The following is a 24,095-nucleotide window of genomic DNA, read 5'->3' on the forward strand; positions in this document are numbered from 1 at the left end:
CCCATATCTCAGATTTTCCATTTGGAAGAGGGGAAAACAGTAAAACTGCTATTTTCCATGTTTGGAGTATTAAGTAGACAAGCAAACCTAAGTATATAACAAGGCATCCAGCATACAAAAAGAACTGGCTCCTACTGAAAACTGTCAAAGAGAATTTAGTCATAACATGAGGTCTTAATCAACCAGTTACTACCTTTGTTTAAAAAAAAAACAAACAAGCAAAAAACAAACAAACAAAACAAAACAAAACAACCCCAAACAAACCAGCTAAGGTTCTATGACTGTGGGCACAGAAAGTCATCAAGGCAAATGGAATTCCAAACGGAACAGTGATGTATTGCTAGTCTCGAACCCTTGCTATCAGAGCCTTGCTCTGCTCCTCAGGATGCCTGCCTCCAGTGTCTGCTCCTAGATGCTGGTTTCTTCCAGACAGGGTTTTATTATGTAGCTCTGGCCAGCCTAGGATACATGTAAAGCAGGTTTGATCTTGAACTTGTGGCAATCCTCCTGCCTCTGCCTCCCAAGTGTTACCACATTTGGTCAGAGTAAAGCATCTCATAAAGTTTTGTGTCTGAAACGATGGTTAATTTAAACACCTGGTAATTCCCCCTCCAAATTCTTGAAGTATATGCCATTTTTAACATTTCGTTCCATTTTCCTCAATTTACAAGGCACATGGAGAGCTGAGGGAACAAGGCCCATGATGCACACTCACAGCTGATGCCCGCACACACCTGGAGCCTTCTTCAGTGGTCTTTAGTGCCATACCCTAGACACAGCTTACCTTCTCTGAGCCAAACACACAGGTTTAGTGATTATCATGGACATTTTCTCCTCAATAACTCAAATAATTTTATTTAGGCTGACAGTGTGACCGACTGAGATATGAGGTAAGCTTAGGACCGGGGCAGAGGTAGTGGCTGGGTTTTATTTATGCTGACTGCTGGGGGCTCAGTTCAGAACAGAGAAGACACCGGGAGAGGCAAGAGCTCAACCCAAACTTATGTGGTACTTTGAACCTTGGCTGGCTGTCAGCTGCAGACAGAAATCAAAGTGGGTCCAACTGCTCCATCCCAGAGAGTTCTGACCCTAGGAAAACATTCTTCACTTTTTAATTCTCGAGGCCTCTCTGGAAGCAGGAGAGTACCCCCTGGCAGCCTCCTTTGCTTTGTTTTCCACCGGAAGGAGGAAGTGTCTGCTTAATGTGGAAAAGAAGACCACACCTACCACATTTCCATGGCAGGAGTGGGCTGCCTGGCTGGTACCGCTCACTCTTCAGGAGCTACGTGTGCCAGCTGTGGTCACTGCTCAATTATATCTGAGAAGCCTTGCAGAGAGAGAGAGAGAGAGAGAGAGAGAGGGAAAAACCCTACTGCACGGGTGCAAAGGACTCTTCTTTGGCACTGGTGCATACCTAACTTCTGTCTGATACAATTACTAAAAATTATTAAAACAGGAATATTCTTAAAGCATTAGATTACTGAGAACTTAGAAGTATATTTCTCTTCTTGGTATTTAACTTTTGTGTATTTGACATTTAACGTTTCTTCTTGTTTCAAAACCCATTGCCTTTCAAATTGCCCAGTCCTGCTTTGAGACTATGACCTATGGGGTGCTTACATGGCTGCTTCTGGGTGGTTGTGGTGTGTGCTTGATGAGAGAACCCTGCAGAGAAGCAGGCCCAGCGGGACACATCTTAATGTGGTTTCTGGTTGGAAGGGGGATTTACCAAGGTTGTGCAAGACCCTCATTGTAGTTGAAAATACGAGTATGACTATCTGAAACACCAAACTTGTAACATGAAATGCTCACAAAAATGGAACCATTCAAGATTTTTGGAGACCTGAAACAGCAGGCTTACATTTTTTACTATTATCAAAAGCACAGACTTCACGCACTACGCACACTACAGGTAGCAATTCCCCTACAAGTTCGAGGGATAGTATTTGATCCATTTGCTAATGTCACAAAGAAAGAACCTAACAAGATGAGATTAGCGGTACCTGCTAAACCCCAAAGTGTCGGGGTGGGGGGTGTCGACAGGCCCCCACCCCAGAGGTAAAGTTTTATCATTCCTTGGAGGAAAAAGAGTTTGAGGCTCCAAGATCTAAAAAGACAAAGATACAATTTTCCTGAAATTGTTTTTTTCAACTAATATATAAAAGGCAGTTTAAAAGAATATAAATTACATAATTCATCAAAAGCATTCTGAGAGGTAACCATCCTCACACCTGAAGGATCTCAGTGTGTGGACTCTTCAGAGCACGCGCCAGCCTCGAGCAAAAGAGCCTTGCTCGTACATGCCTTAGATTTATTTTTGGCACTACAAAGTCAACTATGTTTTAAAAACTATTATAATTTTTTTTAGGTAGGCAAAAATTTCAAGAGGGAAGTATAAAACAATTTTGGGGGTGGTGGGGTGGGAGGTAGGGGGAGAAAACCAAGGAAAGAAAGCTGTTAAAGGATGTCTGTGACTTCATAAAGGGATCTTTACTGGCGATTAGAGCCTTTGAAGGCTCCATCATTCAGGGTGTGAAATTCTAATCCAGACCAATTGGCTAAGTGGATGGAGCAGGAGGTCCTCCCTGCTTCCTTCTTCAGGGATTACATAGAAGAGTCGCCCTCACTTGTAATGACACCAGCCAAAACTCTAGGGATATGGGGGCGTTCGCAGATGCAAAGTCCTATCAGTGGCTCACCTACATCTCCTTGGTCTTGAGGGAACGGCTGGATTTTATGTAAAGCCTGTTTATAAACCCTGCAAGTGATACTTGCATTCATCTGGTAATATGACATCATTTCATCAATAATTTAAGTGTAAGAAATAAGATTCAGGGGACTTCACCCACGCGGAGGCGCAGAACCCCTCCCGTCCTCTTACCTTGCTCTTTGATCTGGCGGATCTGCTTCACAGTTTCTTTTAGGATGGCACATTTGTCAGGTTTGAAGTTGAAGTTGTCAATATCATTAAAGTTTGCGAAGATCAGCTCGGCCAGCTCCTCTATGTACTTATTCTCCTGCTCGCGGTTCCGTTTCTCAGTGCTCCTTTTGGGGCTAAGAAGGAACGGGACATTACTATTTATTTGAAAGAAACTGCTAAACTCTTTTAAATGTGAACACAGACAACAGGCTGCCTGCTCAGGAAAGCAGGTAAGAGCGAGGGAGTGATCTGGTATCTCTGCTTCTCTTTTGTTCTCTGTGGATGGCTTCCTGAGCATGCTCATCGCTCATCTCCAGTCTCACCACAGCGAGGGCAGCACGGCCCTGGCCTACAACAGAGCTTGACAGGGTGAGCACTGACCTTACTGCTGGACAGAGTTAGTAAGGAGTCAACGTCTACTTAAGGTAGTTTAGAAGGAACAAGTTATAATTAATGTAATTAGAATTGGAAACGTAAGTTTCAATCACGCTTTTGTTTTATTTTGGTAATCATAAAGGGTAATAAAAACCAAATCTTTATAACACCTTTAGATTCTTCTTTTAGATCTGTAATTTCTAAAGACTTCCTTAGAATATCTGTGATCCAATCAGGTAAGGTAAAAAGTGCTAAAGCAGCTAAGCAAAGCCCACGTGACCCATGGGCGCTGTCCGTGCCAATGACAGGCAAGCCAAGTGGTCAGAGTTCAACTGAACTTCAGTGAGTGGAGAAAAATATCAAAACTGGAAAAATCTTCTCATATGAATTTGACAAAATAACAAAACTCCAAATTTCCTCTTGAAAATAATATAGTTATCTGTGTACATGCAGAAGTCCATTAAATGGCCCCAAAACAAGGAAAGAAGCTGAGTTGTTTAGTTTTCTGTATTTAATTTTCTGTACTTTTATATGTATTCATATATAATATCAATTTAAAATTAACACAAAATATTAATTGCAAGTTCAGGATTCTCACATTGGAATCTATTAGTTTTATTTTCATAAATTAATAAACCTAAGATTTTTAACACGATTCTCCCTTTTTAGTGGCTCCACGATTTGCCCAAGATCGCCAGTGCACTGCAGCAGTGCGGGGAAGAGGGTCTGTGTCTCCTTGGCCTCGTTTCTGGGGTGTTCTACTTTACTGAAGTCACAGGAAGGAGGTGGCTGAAAGAGGGCCTTAGAGGAGCCCGGTTCACCTGGCTCCTCCCCATACCCCTCTCTCTTAGAATGAGAAAGACAGGATAAATGGCAAGTCAGTGAGAAAAGGAGCTGAGGCACAAGACCCTGGAGACAGCACAAGGAAGGGCTGCCCTCCTTGCTACCACAACTGAGCCCCAGAGACTATGTGGCCTCTGGAACCTCTCTCCCCAGAGGGGTACTAAAGCATGAAGGGAAATCTGGGAGCCAGCAGCAGGTGGAGCGGACCAAGAAGTTGTTGGGAACCTGAGGGTAAAAGGTAGCAGGGCTGGGTGTGGAGAGGGAGTTAGACAGACCTGTGATCAGCGCTGCAGGAATAGCCTAAACCATGGGTTTTCTAACCTCTCTCCACTTCTCTAGGTAACTCCCCCCCCTACCCCCCGGCTGTCCTGGAACTCACTCTGTAGACCAGACTGGCCTCAAACTCAGAAATCTGCCTGCCTCTGCTTCCCAAGAGCTGGGATTAAAGGTGTGCGCCACCAATGCCCGCCTAGGTAACTTTTTCTAACCCACATTCCTGTTGTTTTTAATCACACAATCTAGAGCACTGTTTTTATTTAACTTTAAAACTAATTTCTAGGTGCTGGGTGTGGTGGGCACACACCTTTAATCTCAGCAATCAGGATGCAGAGACAGGTGGATCTATTTGAGTTTGAGACCAGCCTGGTCTAAAAAGAGTTCCAGGACAGCCAGGGATACACAGAGAAACCCTATCTGGGAAGATAAAGACAACACAAAAACAACAACAAAAAACATTTACAGGATTGAAAATATTAAAAGTCTGGGGAAAAAAAATCTCTCTTTGTGGTGGTTTAAATGAGAAATGTCCTCCACAGGTTCAGTCACTTGAATGCCTGGTCCCCAGTTGGTGGCCCTGTAAAGACAAGCTTAGGAGGCGTGGCCTTGATGGAGAAGTACACGATTGGGCGGGCTACAACTGTGCTACAACTAGTCTGCTCCCCTGCTTCCTACTCCTTCAGCCGGGCTGCAGCTTGCTGCTCTGCCTCCCTGCCTGCTATCATGAATGAACCCTCACTTTCTGAAAGAGCTTTGGTTGTGATGTTTCATCACAGCAACAGGGAAGCAAACCTTTCCACCTTTGTTTCCCTTTTGCACCGGTTCTAATCTACCAAAGCAGGGAGCAGCCATTACTCTACAACACAAATGCACATGCCTCCTCCTCTCCAAATTGTTTTTTCAATATAACAGGCGGTATACTCCAAAATCATCTTTTGAACTTTGCCCTTTCTCTCTCACAGCATCTTTTGGAATAGTATCTAACTATATATGTAGCCTAGGCTGGCCCCCAACTCCTTTGTAGCCCAGCTTGGTCTTAAACTCCTCATGCCTCAGACTTTAGGGTACACTACCACTACTGGCTCTGTGCCTCAGTATTAGGAGGCCTTTAAAAATACTAGCCTTATTGTTTATCATATTTGCACTGTGTTCCAGGCCACACACCATCTTAAAATGTTCTCTGCAAAAATTGTTTCCTGCTCTTTTATGAATCTAAGCAAGGATGCAAATGAGTAACCTCACACTTACAGTGCTCTGCACATACAGACACTACCGTGAGGAAATTCCTGAAATCAGAACTGCCATTATGATATTGCCAACTTGTTTTAGAAGTGTTTGTTTTAGTCACTGAAGAACCACAATTTATTTTTAACTAAAAAAACAACTGAATTGAATACTTCATGCCACAAAACAAAAACAAACAAACAGACAAATAAGAACTCAGTATCAAACAAATAGCAAATCTTTCACTACAAAATCTACTTGTTACAATGTTCTGTTCCTAATTAAAAAATATGGAAAACTAAAACATTATGGCAATGAACTGATTATAAAAGTAAAATACACAAGGGCAATAAAAATGTTTTTTAAAAGGAATAGATTCTGCAAATAATCCACATATTCAAAATTTAAGCTATTACATAAAAATTCATCATTAAAGAGAAAAGCTGAACACAATAGTTATACTAAATCGATGCAAAAGCAATAAACGAAGACACACACAGGAAACTAACAGACAAGGCGGTTTCTTTGGTTGACGATCGGCTCACCTGGGTCCGAGCTGGTCGGGACATTCCTTGCGTTTTCTGGTCTCTGCCCTGGACGGGTCAGAGGTGTTTTCTCCCATCCCACTCATCTTGAACACATATCAGCAACTAAAACAGAACACATGGGAAAAGGGCGTGAAGAAAGTCCTAGTAAACTGTCACAGCACTCTGCCTGCCAAGGTGTAAGGACTGCCCACTTCAACCCAAGCCCGACCGCAGTTCTGAACACAGGGTGTGCATAAATGCACACTTAAAGGCTAAGCAAGAGCAAAGGTTAATATTAAGAACAACCCCTCCCGCCTCACTGAGCCCAGGCTCTTTAGACAGAGAGACTCAACAATACCATGAGCTGCTTTCTGTCAGCCTGGGCCTGGCTAGTCTCTGGTTTTGAGGGTGCTCCTGCACCAGAGAAATGACAGGTGTTGCAAGCTCTTCCCAGTCTCTTGTGTTGGGTTTGCCAATGTGCTGTGTGTGCTGGAATGGCTCGGTGACAGACAGTCTAGGGAAGTGGGCAGGAACACCTTTATAAAGGGTTCCAAATTTGGCCTGGTAGATCTGACTCCCTTGTCAAAATGGAGATCCTTCCTGTCTCCCCCTCAAGCCTCAAGCCTCCTCCTTCAACCTCATACCCCCCCCCCCCCCCATCCCCCGGGCAGTTCACCTTGCTCTTAAGCTAGCAAGGTGGCTTCCTTCCTTTCTCACGTTCTGCTGGGGTTCCCTTTTCTGGCAGTGCAGGTATAATCACCAAGGGTCTTTAGAATGGTTGTGAGAGGAAGGCCCTGATAAAGCTTCCGCTTGCTGAACTGTTTTCCATGAGAAACTGAAAAGGGCACACAGAAAGAGACCCAGTGTCCTCACGCTGGACGCCACTGGGGCCATCATGTGACTTGCATGCAAGGACAAAGTGACAGTTCTAGAAGAGACAAAAGCCCTATCACCGGTTCTGAGAAAAATTCACTTATGAGTTATTTAAAGGGCTTAGGATATGCCCAGCAAAGGAAAACAGCTCAGCCCACAAGCTCCAGAGTCAGTGGTACTTCATTCCTAGAAACGCGTCCTATGCTCACTCTTCATCCTGAAAGACTGCTACCGTCCTTTACTCTGGATAGACTAGGAGAATCCAGCGAGAAGGTGAGGTCAGTAGCAGCCCAGGAGCCCCCAAAACACAGCACAGACCAGGAGGACCAGCAAGAGTAAAATTGGCCAAGGAAAGCTGTGGAGAGACCTGGGCCTCATGGACACCTACCAGTCCAACTGTCTGCGGTCGACTTGGGTGTGGTCCCAGCCCTCAGTCTCAGTGCTCCACACACACTCCTCTGGCCACTGTTCTGATCCAAGCGAGCAGGAGGGCCAATTGTTCTCTCTCTGTCCCTCTCTCTCTCTCTTTTTTTTTTGCGAGTCATGTGTTTTACAGAACCAATTGTTTTTAGGGAGCATCAGCAAGAGGGCGGTGGCAGCAATGGCACATGCAGTTTAGGAGGTCACATGGTCACATACAATCTGAGAACTGATGCCTGTGCTTCCTGTGGGTGGAAGCAATGTAACCAAGTCCCAAGGTCCTGCTCTACTTTCTGCCTGATAATAAGTGCTGAATTCACTTAGTTTATGCTATGTACTAAAGCCAATTTACAGATTCACACCTCACATTGAAATCTGTATTGCTAAGTAGCCAAGGGCTAACGTTGAGGCCCAAGCTTCACTGCGTGGTTAGCCATGTGACCTTAAAACTTGCTACTGCACACTACTGATTTTCTGTAAGCTGGAGTCACACCTCTGGCATCCGTAGCACAGGCTGCCTAGAGGAGGTGGAAGGGGAAGGTCTGGGACCTCGATGGAGAGGACCCTTGCTCTTCACTAGCAAGTCACTGTTGAGGTAGTCATCCATATACGTCTTCCTGCCTTGCCTGTCATGGGTGAGTTGGTCTTCATTCACTACAGGCAGAGCGCCATGGAAAAAGTCACAAGATCTAACCAACAAGGGCTTCTGTGCACAAAATGATTGTTACTTCAGTATATAACACCTGCCTTCCTGTCACTGTAGATGGACATGGCAGGGGGGCAGAGACAGAATACTGCTGTTCAAGAGAGAAACAAGGCAAATGGAGATGAGTACAGGGACAGTGCTGCGATCCATTCCCACACTGAGATCCAAGAGGGCCATGCAGGCTGGGATGAAGTGGGTGAGTTACAGAGGGCTGGGGAGCCAGGGACAACACGCTACAAACACTCATTCTTCCTAATTCTTTCTGAGCCATATTTCCCAAGGTTTCATTCACGACTGTGAAAGAGAAAGCTTCACACCTAGGAATCTCCCGAGAAGTGGTCCAGGTAACTTTTCCCTTGAATCAGCTGTCAGCAAGTTGTAAAAATATAAAGTTATAAAGAACAGCCTTCACTAGGACAGCGCAAACAAAAGCAAACCAAACCAAAACTCAAGAGCAGAAGGTGTGGATGATTCTTTATTGAAGATAAGAGCTATATAACTATCACCATGCATATTAAAATCATACTGCCAGAAAGGCCAGAAACCTCTCAACAATTAAAATAAGTGCTTGCTAGTCACAGAAAGTTAATTTGGGATTGAACACTGGCTTCAAATTCTCCTTTAAATTCACACAATAACAACTGAATGCACACAAGCAGCCAACAAGCACATTGCAACAACTGGACTCGAGGGATTGAGTCAATCAAGAATGTGTGCACTGGAGCTGGTGAGATGGCTCAGCAGGTAAGAGCACTCACTGCTCTTCTGAAGGTCCTGAGTTCAAATCCCGGCAACCGCATGGTGGCTCACGACCACTCGTAATGAGATCTGGCGCCCTCTTCTGGTGCGTCTGAAGACAGCTACAGTGTACTTAGATATAATAATAAAAAATAAATCTTTGAGTCTGAGCAAGCAGGGACTGAGCAAGTGGGGTTGACTGGGGAGGGGATGACAGGAGCAAGCGGGGTTGACCAGGGCAAGCAGAGGTCCTAAAAATCTAATTCCCAACAACCACACGAAGGCTCACAACCATCTGTAGAGCTATAGTGTTCTCACATATATAAAATAAATGAATAAATCTTAAAAACAAAGACTGTGTGCCCTGTAGCCCAATGACAGTTTAAAACCCTTACTGTACCTTCTCCAGATCACTTAGAAAACACTTCAATGTACCACTAAAACATGAGGCAGGGCCGAGGTGACATAGGTGGGTGAGATGGATAAGATCGACTTCAGACTTACAGAAGAATACCTCACAGCAAAATAAAACTACATAGAGATGAGTTTTAATGTATTTTTGTACATTAATTTCCAAAGTTAAAGTATGAAATGGGAAAGAGTAAAGGTATGCTCTACATCTCTGCATGTTTTCAACACTTCCAGGAAATTAAAGCTCTCGAACATGTCACCATCAAACTTAAGACTTCACTGTAAATCACAGAAATTGACTAGGACACAAATAAAACTTGAGGTGGCTGACATAATTAGAGTGACTGGGGGCAAACCAGTTTTTACCAGTTGATGGGAGCTGTGAAGGACAAGCCTGGAGATGTTTCTTTTTGCCATTCTTGTTATCAATAGTCACACAATGGCAGTGCTTTCCCTGGGACAGGAGGCTTGTCCTCCCATCCCTCCATATCAGCTTGAATGTACTTGGTAGAAGAAGGAAGAGATATAGACACACAATTCAGCAAGCTTCAGCTTTTATAAGTAGCAATATCTGGGAGGGATGAACAATACCCATAGTCAAGTCCTCAGCAAGTGACAAAAAGCAATATAAAATGTCAAATTTCAATTCAATTAAAGAAAGCAGTCTTTGTTTGCAGAGCGAATCCATCTAACATAGGAGGCAGCAAAGCTGTTGTTTGCAAAACAGCCTCATGACATTAGAGCTAGTTAATCATCCAGAATTCTTGCAAGTGATAAATGCGCACTTTATCTCTTATCAGCACAGGCCATCTTCCAAACAAGGCCTGTAAACCTGTCAGATTTACTATATGCTAAACAAATTCAGTTAAAGGATAACACCCTTGCTTAACTCCACATGTAACAACTCCACCAAGCACCAGGCCTCTTCCTAGCTCCAAAAAGACATAGTTTGAGAGTTGGGCCCTAGTAAGTTCCTGACTTTGAGATGGACAGAAATGATACATGTCCACACAGAGAGGTAAAACAAGTCCTTTGATCATAGCTTTTCCATGGGGGCCAGCCTTTTTCGTCGTCCTGGCTGTTCTGGAATTCAATCTGTAGAGGTTGGGCTCAATCTCAGAGATCTGCCTGCCCAATGCTGCCTCTCCAATGCTGGGAGGAAAGGTGCGCACCACCACAGCCCAGGTCTTTCCAATCTTTCTCGGCTCACTTAAGATCCACGAAACTGGTGCACAATGGTAGCTGGATCTGCACAATTTTTCAGTGATGGGGATCAAGCCCAGGGCCTTGAGAGCGCTAGACAAGAACTCTTCCAGCCCTTGGTTTTCTGAACAGGGTTATCCTCTGTAGCCCACAGCAGACCTGAACTCCCAATCCGTCTGCCTAAGTGCTGGGGACCACCTTTCAGAACGCCGAGAAATGTTTGCACGTTAACACACATAAAAGACTACCCTCCATCTCTGCTCTTTGAGGGAGAGCCCATTGCTTAGAAACTCACTGCGCTTCCCCAGTTTATCAGGTCATGTGAGAACAGCCATTCTCAATTCTCTCCAGATCTACCTACACTTTCCAGGGAGAAGGAGCTCTGTATTATACAAACTCACAATTCTTGGGCCTTCTCTGATACACGTAAGAAAACACAGTAGCTAATACTTGAACGGACAAAGTGGATCTTCTGCTTGTGAGTACTGGGAAGAGGAGAGAGAGGGGACAAACATTTTGGAAATAACCTGGTTCCCAATTGTGCTCACTGGTCAAAACTATCCCAGGCAAGCGCTACTCTGATAAGATTCCAACTTTTGCCCCAACAGCTAAATAAACATTCACTTAATGTAGTAAATATACAGATTATATAAAAAATACTTATGATTCACACAAACAAAGCAGCACGATATATACCAATCAAAGTGAAGCAGAACGAGACACGTACTTAATGTGGGTGAAAGTACACAGAAAAACCAAATGGAGAGAGGACATCATATATTAGTTTAAAGTATCTGAGGTAGTAAAATGGGGTATTACTTTCCTGCAAGGAGTATTAAATTTTTATTAGAACACAGGAATCCTTTTAACTTCATCTTAAACAACACTATGGCTCCCACAGTTACCTACATGTTCAGACTCACAAACTGCACACCAGTACATGCACTGTCCACACTGACAGTTGTTAGCTTGCAAACGTTTACAAGAGTCACTTCTAAGGAAAGCATGATGAAAGACATCTTATTTGGAAGCAGAGTCTCAGTTTAATCTGACTCCTTTACAGTACCATATTGTATATTTGACTTTATAAAGAAACAGCAGGTCAGGCACACAACAACCTCATTAGAAAATGAGTTCAAGGGGGCTGGCGAGATGGCTCAGCGGTTATGAGCAGTGACTGCTCTTTCAAAAGTCCTGAGTTCAATTCCCAGCAACCACATGGTGGCCCACAACCACCCATAATGAGATCTGACGCCCTCTTCTGGTGCATCTGAAGTCAGCTACAGTGTGCCTATGTATAATAATAAATAAAAATCTTAAAAAAAGAAAAGAAAATGAGTTTGAGGCCAGCCTGGTCTACAGAGTGAGTTCCAGGACAGCCAGGGCTACACAGAGAAACCCTGTCTCAGGGAAAAAAGAAAAAAAGAAAAAAGAAAAAAAAGAAAATGACTTCAATACTACAACAGCAGCAGTTGCCAGGACTAAAGAAAACAACACACCCTACAACTACTCTCCAAGGAGATGGCGTCGGCAACTACCTTCTGCGTTCCAGATCCTCTTCTACGCAAGAGTAAGAAGACTGTATAAACAAATGTTTAAGCTAAAAATTCTTCCTCCCCAAAATGCTTTGCTCTTAGATTTACTTTTGTATAATGGCCTTAAAGTGGTCTATTAGACAGTTACTAAAAGACATATTGTATTTTCTGTCTGAAAGCCAATAATACTCATGAATTTTTTAGTGAAAGACACTTCAAGATGCCATTGGGAAGACAGTAATAAACACATTAAACAGAAGCGGGTGGTGGCTCTTTAATGTGCACTGCTATAATCAAATGAATGTCTTGACTCATAGTCACTGGTGACACAAATATTACATTGTGACATTTTCATGTCTACATCTTCCTTAAAGTGGGAGAAAGAAATTCCCCCCAAGCCCCAAATGCCTCACTGGCAAAATTCATTGCAGAATATGTAAGTGGTGTGGGGGTGGGGTAGGGTTGGGGTATATCAGTGTGACATCACTGGCTAGAGCCAGTTTCTGTTTTCTGCGTCCTCTCAGGCTAAATTCCTCAGTGCAGGCACTCACGGGGCTCTTTGAATCTAGACAGAAATAGCAAGACAATTTTTAATAAGGCATCAGATGAGAAAACACAGAAAGAGCACCACTCCTTGCACCCCATAAGCCATTTTCTCCGCACTGCAAGTGAGGTGCCTGCTTCCAGCTAACATTTTAAAATCCAATTTGCTTAAGTATAAATGTAAAGAAATCAGCAAACCAAGAGCAGAGGAAGAAGATTTATGTTAGACTTTCATAACTTGTCAAAGGTAAATTCAATGATCTTTCTTTACTGTTACTTATAATTTCTTTCTGAGACTTAACAGCCTTCCCAGTTGATGTGAGAAAATGACTAAGATGTCAAAGGCCTTCAGCCTGAGGCAATCAGCTTTGTTCCTGACCTCCATGGCGCTCTCTCTCACCCTACAGCATCTTCTTTCCTTGGGGCTTTTTGGTTAGCACTCACTCAGGAGGAGGAGGTTGCACACAGACACTTTGCACACCTCACTCTGCCTGATGTCTTGAGATGGACACATATACACCCTGTTGGTTATCTAACTTCTCTAACCTGCTTGCAAAGCAACTTCAGTCTCACAGATACCAAAGGACAGGCTGGACTCAAACTCAGGTGTGACTCAGTAACTGACACTGGCTGAGTGCCTCATACAGTGATATACGTGCCCTTCACCCGTCCTGTGTGAGCTCACCACCACTGCACACAGGAAGAGAACAAGGCACCAAGAGAACAGTTCTGAAACATGAACAAGGCACATAAGACATTTTAGAACTCAAAAGTTAATCCTGCCAGGAATGGCAATGGCACTCACCTTCAAACCCAGCACTCAAATGCAGAGGTAGGAGGGACCCAATTGTCCCTCAATTTTAATTTTAACTGTAATGTGGGCACTAAAGTGATCTGTTCAGGACATAATGATCACTGAAAAGACCAATTTATAAACTTGAATGTGTTATAGAAATTATTTTCTTAATCTAACTTATTAAAGGCTTACTTCATCATTTGATAGAATCTTTCTTTTTTTCATTGTGTAATAAACACACATCCTTCAGAACTATCCAGTGGGTCAATACATAAGACTCCATTACTGTTGTAGACCGCAGAGTTTAAAGAAAGGAAGTTGCTAGGCACTTTCTCAGGCACACCAAGATGTCTCAGTTTCACTCTAAACAGAAAACTTTCCTTGTAAAATCAGAAATAGTAATTGGCTGATTAAGAACACTAAAGTTGTGAAAGATAATTATAGAAAATGATGCCTGTAACTTTAAGCATTTCATCATAAGTACATAAGCATGAATATCCATCTTTACTGCTCTCTCAGCACTTCCTGGTGTAAACCAGACCTGCAGTGAAGGGGCTATGATTTCCCATTTTTATTTATTTAAAAAGACTTAAGGTTTTTTCTTTTTGGGGGACAGGGGTGTACTGCCTCCTGAATACTGAATACTGACTGGCCTTCACCTCAGGTCCCTGCACTTCAGGCTCCATAGCACTGACTGCAGGCATGCATCTTTACACAGCCCTACTAAGCCCTTAAGAGTGCTTCTTCACTGTTTACCTAAAAGAACATCACTCCCCCAGCTACTATAGATGTCTTACATGTCCCCGTTTAACAGGAAATTGTCCACATGACGTATCTTATTATTTCTAACAAATACATGTTTTCAAATTCAAATTTCAAGATCAATATGCAATTATAGTAACAAGTACAACTGGAATAAACTGGTTGGAAAACAAGAATCTGGCTTTACAAGAATCTGGCTTTTTGGTTGGTCTAAGACACCATCACTGGGTTCAGAAGAGTGAGGTGTCCTGAAGTAGCCACCAACTCAGAGGTGGCTGGGATTCACAGCAGGGACTACAGATGGAGGTAGGGGTACCTGCTCTGTTAGTACAACATAGGTCAATACATTAGAGTTTACACAGGGGTGCTCTATAACATCACTGAAATGACTGTATTCTAGGTATGAGAGAAAGGATAAGAGATCAAGGTGAGGAGGGAGGAGGGAGCAGAAAGCAGAGATGGGGTGTGAGTAGATGGGGGGGATTCAGCCTGTCCTAATGGAGAACATGCCACAGGCACCCGTTCTAGCACACCAGTAAACTGTTAAATCTTGCACAATGCTGTGGGTTAGAGCACACACACACACACACACACACACACACACACACACACACACAAAACTGCATATGCTCACCACTAACCTTGAAAACTTTCATGCTAAGCAATTAAAATGCATATGCACACGTCTAATTTTACATTTGTTCCTTTTTCTTAATATTAAGAAAATTAGTAAAATTAAGAATATTAAGCCACAGGCTGGAGAGATTGCACAGAAGTTAAGAGCACTGACTGCTCTTCCAGAGGTCATGAGATCAGTTCCCAGCAACCACATGGTGGCTCACAACCATCTGTAATGAGATCTGATACCCTCCCTTCTGGTGTGCCTGAAGACAGCTACAGTGTACTCATTAAATAAATAAATCTTAAAAAAAAAAGAATATTAGGCCACTAAGTTTTATCTGTATGAGCATTTTAAAAATGTTTAAATTTGTTTTCTTTGGTTTTGAGACAGAATTTCTCTGTGTAGCCCTGGCTGTTGTGGAACTCACTCTGTAGACCAGGCTGGCCTCAAACACAGAGATCTGCCTGGCTCTGCTTCTTGAATGCTTCAATTAAAGGCATGTGCCACCACGGCACCACCATGCAAATAAAGAATAACTTTTAATGGCTCTATAATTTCTCATACGAGTAAACCATAAATATTTAACCAGTTCCTATTTTCCAGTTTCTTTGTTTCGAGTTAACAGCATAGTGAATTCCTTCTATGTAACTCAATCCACTTCTGCCTGTCTCCTTTAAACCTGTGAGGACTAGAGCACACAGACTGTGCATGCTATACATATATGTGTGGCCCTGCCAGACTGTCTTCCAAGCCAGCTGCATCCCCTGACAGCAAGCACTCTTGCAGGACCTCCTGCCTCACAGCCAACACTGAGAGCAACACTGAGCTCTAGAAAGGCTTTGCTCATTTGAAAATTAAAGCACAGTTCAGCTTTACAGTTTAGACTGGTCAGCAGAAACCAGGTGTCTCTGCATTCCCTACAAGATTTCTGGCCGCACTGTAGGAATACTGTAGATGCAGAAGTATGCTTCACATCCATGTGCTATTGTAGAGATGAGAGCAAAATGGGAGTCTGGAGTTGGAGAGCCGGTCCCAATAAGCAGCACTTGTTGCTCCTGTAGAGGACCCAGGCTGGGTTCTCAGCACCCACAAAGTGACTGAGAGAATCTTAATCCAGCTACAGAGGACCTGAAGTCCTCTTCTGGCCCTCAACACCAGGCATGTGCATGCTATACACATGTACAGTGAACACATAAAAAATAAAAACAGGTGGATTCCTAGAGGTCCTCAAACTTGGACAGCAAAGGAATCAGCAGAGGAGTCTGCAGACAGCACTGCCTTTTCTGGCTCCACTCCAGACTGTGGGTGATGACCTGGGATCACAAAGACCTAACAATGTCTACAACTACTGGGCAAGAAGACGACAGGAGCGAAGCCAGTGTGATAATATGCTGTGTCAATCAACTACTGGTTCTTTTTGGCTCTCTGACAGGCTACCTCTTCCTTGTAGTGCAGTCCTCTAGAAGTTGCTGGATTCTCACATACAGAGAGTATGCAGAAGAGCTGGAAGCCACTATCCAACTAGAGGTGCACTGCTTAAAAACCCAGCTCCTGTGGAACATGCTCTCCACCCACAACCATAATTAGGTTTTTTTGTTTGTTTTGTTTTGTTTTTTTGTCAACTTAAGTTAGAGCTATCAGAGGAGAAGAGGGAACCTCAACTGAGAAAAAGCCCTCATCAAATTGGCCTGCAGGCAAGCCTGTGGGACATTATCATGGCTAATGCCTGATGTGGAAGGGTCCAGACCACTGGGAGCAGAGCTGCCCACCTAGGCAGGTGGCCGGGTGTGTATAAGAAAGCAGTCTGTGCAAGCCATGAGGAGAGACTGAGTAAGAAACATTCTCCCATGGTCTCTCCTCCAGTTCCTACTTCCATATTCCTGGTCCTTAATTCCTTTCATGAAGGACAAGGACTATAAATAACAACATTCCTGTCCATCTCCTCTCCTTTTGTGGAGCTTCGCCAGCATCCCGTAGTCGCCACACAGTCTTTTACATCAGTGAAGATCTGGCTTCTGAATAGCTCTTCCTTCCCAGCCGTAATCTGGTTGTTTCCCTGAGTGACTTCAAAGGCTGTGAAGAGCTAGTAATTACTGTCTCCAAAGGTCTGATCAGACTTCCATTTTACTTCAGCCATGGTTAGCTCTTATCCTCCTTTCAGGTGTACCCACTTGAATGTCACCTCGTCCCCCAGCCCCTGAAGAGACCAGTACTTTTAGTCTCCTCATGTGACCGTCACTGGTATGAAGAACTGGGATCCTTTTTCTCACTGACTTTCCATCATCCCTAGCTCCCGTGACCTACAGTGCTTCTGTTTCTCGTAGAAGGGGACAGATGGGGACTGATGGAGCATACCACATGTTCTCGGGAGAGACAGCCCCACAGACTCCTCATGGTTTATGACACTGCTCCTAGTCCTGTCAGAAACGTCGTTATTCTCAGGTCAGCCTGTGTTTCCAGCTTTCATGGAGTCAATCTCAGAAGATACTGATCCCTTTCCTTCTGCCATCTCAGAGGATACCCGACTTATTCTCACAGACCACTGCCAGCCATTTCTCCTTCCCACCCCTAGGTTCTCCAAGATATTACTGTAAAAGTTGTTGCTGAGGTGGGAAGGGGTAGTATCATGTTCTACCTGTTCCTCTTTAAACTGTATGCAAGGCACATTCAAACTACTCCCCTATTCTTGGGGGGAAGTTCCATTAGTCTGAATCCCTCTTTAGGTACCACCAACTCAGGCTCTCGCTTTCCCTTCACTTTCACCCCTGTCCAAATCACGGAGTTTACATCCCCTGCATCAAAGAAATGGAGCCAAATAACGTGGGCTTTAGAATTCACGCCTCTCCCTGTCTGCCTCTCGATACAATACTTGGAAGACAGCTTATTCTGTAGTGCCTCTAGGAGGGATCTACAGAAGTGTTCTATAATCAAATTCGATGCTATCTCCACAATGAAATACACGGTCACTCACACCAGGCAGGACAGATGAGTTTATGTCATCTCACACTTGTTAGGTCAGAGTTTACTACAAATGAATTGGGAAACCTTTCAGAGTTTGTTGTACTCTGAGATCCAAACAGGGGATGTAGGTCTACGGGCTGGTGCCCCGCCTCCAACACTAGCAGGTTCCAAAGCTCACCTTTCTTCTGTCAATTCTCCCTTTTTAGTTTTCTGGAATATTCAAATGTAAAACCTGGTTGTGAGGCTGGACTGACCAAAGCATCTGTCACCTGCTAGTTGGTCAGGCTGGCTAGACGGGTGCACTCTTCCTTAAGTGCACTGGGTCAAAGATGCTGACTATCCACAAATAGAGGATGACTAGTCCTCAGCCCAGGGTATATGAGCAGCTGAGCTGGAACCTCTAAACAAGCTTAAAACCACCGAGCTCATGGGCATCTGGCACACAGTGTCAAACTCTTTCACTGCTATGTAACACTTATAAACACACCCCCCCCTTGGCGCCCATCAACCTTCCTGGATTTCTCTCCTCTCACTCTTAATATATTTAATATGTGTTTTCAGTCATACAAATATCTTCTTACCTAACTTCACAGTATTTCCATCTTCAGATAGAAAACTCATACTTGATATGCAATGACATCTTGTCCTTTCTACTTGCCCCAGCTACTGGTGGTCAATGACTGGCCTTCTGTCTCCAATCTTTTAAAATAAGCAAACTACTTATTTTCTTTGGTATAATCCTCTCAAGGTTCAGTAGCACTATCAGGATGAACACTGGCTTGTTTCTACTTTTCCACTATTCCTTCCAAGTTCTCTGGGATGTAGAGTTCAGAAAGGAGTTAGTATAGTCATGGTGGAAGCCTATGTTCCATTTCCTGATGCTGTATTAAACTGATATCCACACGACTGCACTTGGGTTTCTAGCCAGCAAGGCGGGCACTCTGATGTCAACTCCTTTGCAGACGGCCAGCATCCCCTGCTTTTAGTTATTACAGTCAATGCCTGGGTTGGAAGTATACCTCGGTGTATTAAACTTCCCGAGCTACTTAAGGATGATGAGCATGCTTTCTGATCATCTGGCTAGTGACATAGACTCTTGTGATGTATACTTTGGACTCATAAGCTCATGTTAAAAATAGTGTTCTATGATTACAGACATAGCACATGAGGTCCTGGCTTTGACCACCAATACTAAAAGATTAATTAATTTTTTTTTTTCGAGACAGGGTTACTCTGTGTAGCCCTGGCTGGCCTCGAACTCAGAAATCCACCTGCCTCTGCCTCTCCAGTGCTGGGATTAAAGGCTTGCGCCACCACCGCCTGGCATTAATTAATTTTTAAAAAATTCCCTAGTGACTCCATGTTGCGTTTGTGTTTAGAAACAAATTTGAGAAACTACTCAATCAAAGCTATAAAGTAAAAGCATAAAAACATGCAAAATAAGACAAAATCTCCCCCAAAAGTCCCAAACTCAGTGCACTGTTTCTAGCCTTGCAGATTTATGCACTCTTGTCTCACAGCACAGTTTTCCCATCTATGGCTACATGTCTTTGTAAATCACTGGGGAAACCTTGATCCAACAATACCCCAAAGAACCAAAGCAGGACTTTAAAAGACAATATATACATACTGCAACCAAAGTAGGGTGATTCAGGACTAAGAATGACAAAGTAGCCAAGGAGTGGTAGCAACATGCACATCCAGGACAAATGAATGGACACAGAAAATGGACACATACATAGAGCAGTTGTGCAACTTTAAAGAGGAACCAACACTGACAACACCTTTAGACACTAGTGAACTACAGCAAATGAAAGCAGGTGTGGAGGCACTAAAAAGAATAGCACTAAACAGCTAAAGACGCAAAGACAGAAGAGAAAGTATCAGAGCTCGGGACAGGACAGGGAGGACTGTTTGAAGTTTGCAGTTTCTGTTTGGGATAATGTAGTTCTGGAAATGTACACTAGCAATGATTATATAACCTTGAGGGTGTGTTAATGTTACTGAAGAAGTGAAACAATCATTTTTATGTTACATGTAACTTGCTGCAAAAAAATATTAAAACAAGACAAAACAGAAATTTAAATAAATAAATGGGTGTAACAAGGGCTCTTCTAGATCCATCAAAGCAGAGAGGTTGGCAGTATAGTTTAGCCATCACTACTGTTCTCTAAGCTTCCCAGATGGTGTGGCAGCTTCTTTGGTGGCAGTCTATTTCTATGGTTTCCTCTAAGTCTTCCTTTCAGGCTTTCTTCTCAAACCTTTCCGTCTCTGAACTCGCCTTTCCTTCTCCTCTGCCTGGAATGATGTTTGAGCTGAGCATCTGCCTTACGGTTCTCATCGATTCCCTGTGTCACTGGAATGCACTGCAGGGGACATAACGGCCTGCCCTTGTCTCTGTCTTTGTTTCTTAGGGTTTCTACTGCTGTGATGAAACACCATGACCAAAAGCAATGTGAGGAGTGTCCTGTGTCCTCCCTGGTTCATTATCAAAAGCACTGAGAACAGAAGGCTGGAGGCAGGAGCTGATGCAGAGGCTGCAGAGGGGTGCTGCTTACTGGCTTCTTCGCCACGGCTTGCTCAACCTGCTTTCTTCTAAAACCCAGGACTACCAGCCCAGGAATGGCACTACCCACAAGGGGCTGGGTCCTCCCCAACAATCACTAATTAAGAAAACACCCCACAGGCACATCTACATCCAGATTTTATGGAGGTATTTTCTTAATGGAGCCTCCCTCCACTCTGAAGACTAGCTGTGTCAAGCTGGCCTGAACTATCCAACACACCTGTTCTTTTGTGTTTGCTCCTCCTGGTCTCAGTCCATTTGCTTATCTTCTATGAAGCCACTTCAAACTCATTCCACTCTTTTAGAACTGCTGCAGACCCCCATCTGTCCACAGACCACCTGCATATGCCCACTAACAGCTGTAACACCACATCATTACTTCCTCTTGCATCCCTGTCACTACTGCATTTTAAATGCCTTCAAGTCATAAAATTATATATTGTTCTTTCTTTTCTATCTTAGTCCCTTATCTATCAGCATGCTTGATACAAAAAAGCTTGATGCTCATGATCGCTTCACAAACTACCAGAGCTCAAGACTATTTAACCCCAAATAGGTAATATTTCTAGTTTTATTCCAAATAGTAATGTGTCTACTTTTAGTAGTATATCTGTATTTTTCAACTTGACCTCACAATTAACCGTATGAGATAATTATTAGCATAATCCCTGAAACACAGAAAAATGAAATCACACACCTGAAGTCCTCTAGGCGGCAGGAGGCAGAAGGTATAGTCAGCACACTACAACTGCTCGCTGCTGTCTTATTGGACATCTCAAGTAAACACTTCCTTTTACATTTTTCTGTCATGCATGTTAAAGTTATAATCTAGGGCAGAGGGGTGGTGGAGAGATGGCTCAGCAGTTAAAAAGTCACTGGCTATTCTTCTAGAGGACCAGGGTTTGATTGCCAGCACCCAAATGGCAGCTCACAGCCATTGGTAACTCCAGTCCCAGGGACTGACACCGTCATGTGGCCTCTGCAGGCACGAGGCAGTCACATGTAACAGACAAATGTGTAGGCAAAATACCAATACACATTTTTAAAAGATGACACTGTTAAAATCTGGGGCTGAAGAGATGGCTCAGGGGTTAAGGGTATTTACTTCTCTGGCAGGGGGCCTCAGAGCAGTTCCTTGTACCTACTTCAGGAGGCTTACAACTACCTATAACTCCATTTGCTAGAGAACTCACAACTCCAGAAAGCCATGGGCTTTGAAGCAGTGACTGGTTTGCATCACACACCTATGGTCACTTGATCTTTGACAAGGGAGCTAAAACCATCCAGTGGCAAAAAAGACATTTTCAACAAATGGTGCTGGCAGAACTGGCAGATATCATGTAGAAGAATGCAAATTGATCTATTCTTATCTTATCACCACAATGGGGCAGGCAAGCCTGCACACTCTGCGAATCCCTGGGATGTCGAGGCAGTGCTGTCTGCAGTTCAGACCTTCCCGTCCCAGCTTGCAGATCAATCCTCCTCTCACTCCCAGAAGAGGCAGTTACTGTTACTGTTACTGTTGTGTTTTCCTGGAGCACACAGCCACAGTTACAACAAACAGTAGCTAGGTCAGCTGGAGGATCTGAGAACGAACCCGCAGTGGTTATTTCTGATTGCCAAAAACAAGTCAACATACTGGAGGCCACGAGAAAGGACAAGTGGCAAGGTTACATCTAATTTGCTCTCCTCATCATCCCCAGAACCTAGAGGCAATAAAGCGGGCTACCAGCAAGAGTGACATGACCAGCAAGAGAACGCACAGCTGCTGGTGTCTGAAGTCTCCACTGCACATGTCACATGCCAATGGTAATAAGAGGCAGAGAACCTGAGAATGGTGTGAGTTACACTCTCTGGAATGTGGCCTGGCTTAGAGAAAGACTTTGGGACAGAACGCTTGATGGAACCCTTGTGGCTTTATGGAAAGGAGAGAGACAGGCACACACAGAACCAGACATAACACATGCTCTGCCGCACCACAAGACTCTTAAAACAATTGACTTGAATCTTCTAAATTATGAGCCAAAATAAAGGTCTTTTCTTTATAAAGCTAACTTGACTTAGGTATTCTGTCATGGTCATAATAAAGCTACAGACCATTAAAAGTATGACAAAGTACAAAAGACCCTCACCTGAAAGCCTACCCGGACAGAACTCATCTCCAGGGGATCTGCATGGATGTAAAAGGACTTACCACAGATCTTAGTAAATGGTTTGCATTCCAGAGTGTTCTCCTTGTCTGAAAGTTAGCACTTTAACATGGCTCCTCTACGGTTTTCTATCTGAGCAACTGTTCTGGGATGAGCAAGGGACCTAGGAAGTGAGCAGTGTGTACTCAGCAGAGAGCTCACACGCAAACACTGGCTTTTAGACTCCACAACTTCAGAGCTTTTCCCTACTTATCAGTCCCATAGCAAGCTACTCTTATCTCTCTAGCAATCTCTGGTACCCCACAAGAATCCTTCAGTCCTCTTTCCTCTGCAATACTTCAGCATGAGCTCTGCAGGAATTTCCCACAAGCAAACAGTTCTTTTCATTGCAGACTAAGCATCCTTTATGAAATCCTTTACTTTTGGTATATGTAAGGTAAGGCAGAAGTAAAAGTTCATTAAATGCACAAAAACTAGAAGCAGAAAGACTCAACCTTCACAGGGCGTCTCCCTGTGCCTATGTCCATCCTGCTCTCTCATTGTAGAACAAACCATCAATGCTACCTGAACTCCAGCCTACGGCAACGTCAGAGCACAGACACTGGAGACAAAGCATGAGGCGGATGGCCTATGTTTGCACTGCCTGCCTGACCTCTGAGTGTTTGCTCAACTGTAAGCCAGGCATGGGACAGTGACAGGAGGAGGGAATGGATGGACGGACACTGTGATTCAAGTTCAAGGCCAGGAGAGCTCCATGGTTGATAGTGTTGGCCAAAGTACTTATAGCTCATACAATGTGCATCATACATGGGACAAAGAAAGCCCACAAAACATATTTTTTAAAAATCATGTGTAAAAAATGGTATGATATCTATTTTCAATACTTAAAATGAAAGTAAAACTGGTAAAGGCCAGTTAATAAACATTATTTCAAAAGCTCTTGGGATCTGAAGTCTTGGTGGAAGATTTATCACTTATTTTAACTAGATTCTAACATTTACCTATTGGAATAGAAACCTCATGGACTACTTCGACCAGCTGTACGCTAGCCAGCTGATTTACCACTCTGAGCAGACATCTAAGATGATAAAACCAAACGTCTAGCTTCTAGGTTTAGAGACCCACTCAATCGAATCAGTGTTCCAGTAAGAAACAACTCATGCAAAGTCAAGTACAGAATTTGGTTGTTCCACATAAAATCACTGAAAAACACAAACTATAAAAACTATTTTTTTATCAGTTAAAATACGGCACACTGTTTCTGTTATGGTGTTGTGATTAAGAGCCATGAGCTGGGACTTCATGAACTTGGCCAAGAGTCTCTGCTGCAAATGAAATGAAGACATCAGAAATGCCCAGGCTGCCTCCTGTGTCAAGGACAGGCTATGTCATCGAGCAATAGGTATGCCCTTGCCTTCAGTGTCCCAATCCTGGAAATTGTGCCTTCAGAAAACACACTGGCTATGACTCTTCATGAACTGTACGTTTCTCTGGCTTCCTATGAGTAAAACTGTGTTTAAAACATATGTGGTACATGAATTCTGACTTAATCAGCCCCAAACTGACTTTAGAGGCCAGAGGTCCCATGGCCACCACCGCATCTTACAGCGCTGCTGTCAGCTCCACCCACAGATTAAACAGAAC

General features: G+C 43.6%; 1 protein-coding gene across 24 annotated transcripts in view; it reads right to left on the reverse strand.

Moving 5' to 3' along the window:
• Positions 1-24,095, reverse strand: part of Ncoa2 (nuclear receptor coactivator 2) — a 235,123-nt gene that overhangs the window by 79,321 nt on the left and 131,707 nt on the right. For 22 of the 24 annotated variants that reach the window (NM_008678.3, NM_001302702.1, XM_030252088.1 and 19 more), the window contains 2 exons: positions 6,184-6,288; positions 2,882-3,054 (listed from right to left, as the gene is read on the reverse strand). In NM_008678.3, the coding sequence (NP_032704.2) occupies positions 2,882-3,054; positions 6,184-6,269 (259 nt within the window). In that variant the 5' untranslated portion in view covers positions 6,270-6,288. Of the gene's footprint in view, positions 1-2,881; positions 3,055-6,183; positions 6,289-6,841; positions 7,001-7,426; positions 18,981-24,095 lie in introns of those variants that run through there. The other 2 variants (XM_030252082.1, XM_030252083.1) reach the window with 2 other exon arrangements.

The sequence above is a fragment of the Mus musculus genome, chromosome 1, assembly GCF_000001635.26.
Source record: "Mus musculus strain C57BL/6J chromosome 1, GRCm38.p6 C57BL/6J".
Classification (NCBI taxonomy): Eukaryota; Metazoa; Chordata; class Mammalia; order Rodentia; family Muridae; genus Mus; species Mus musculus.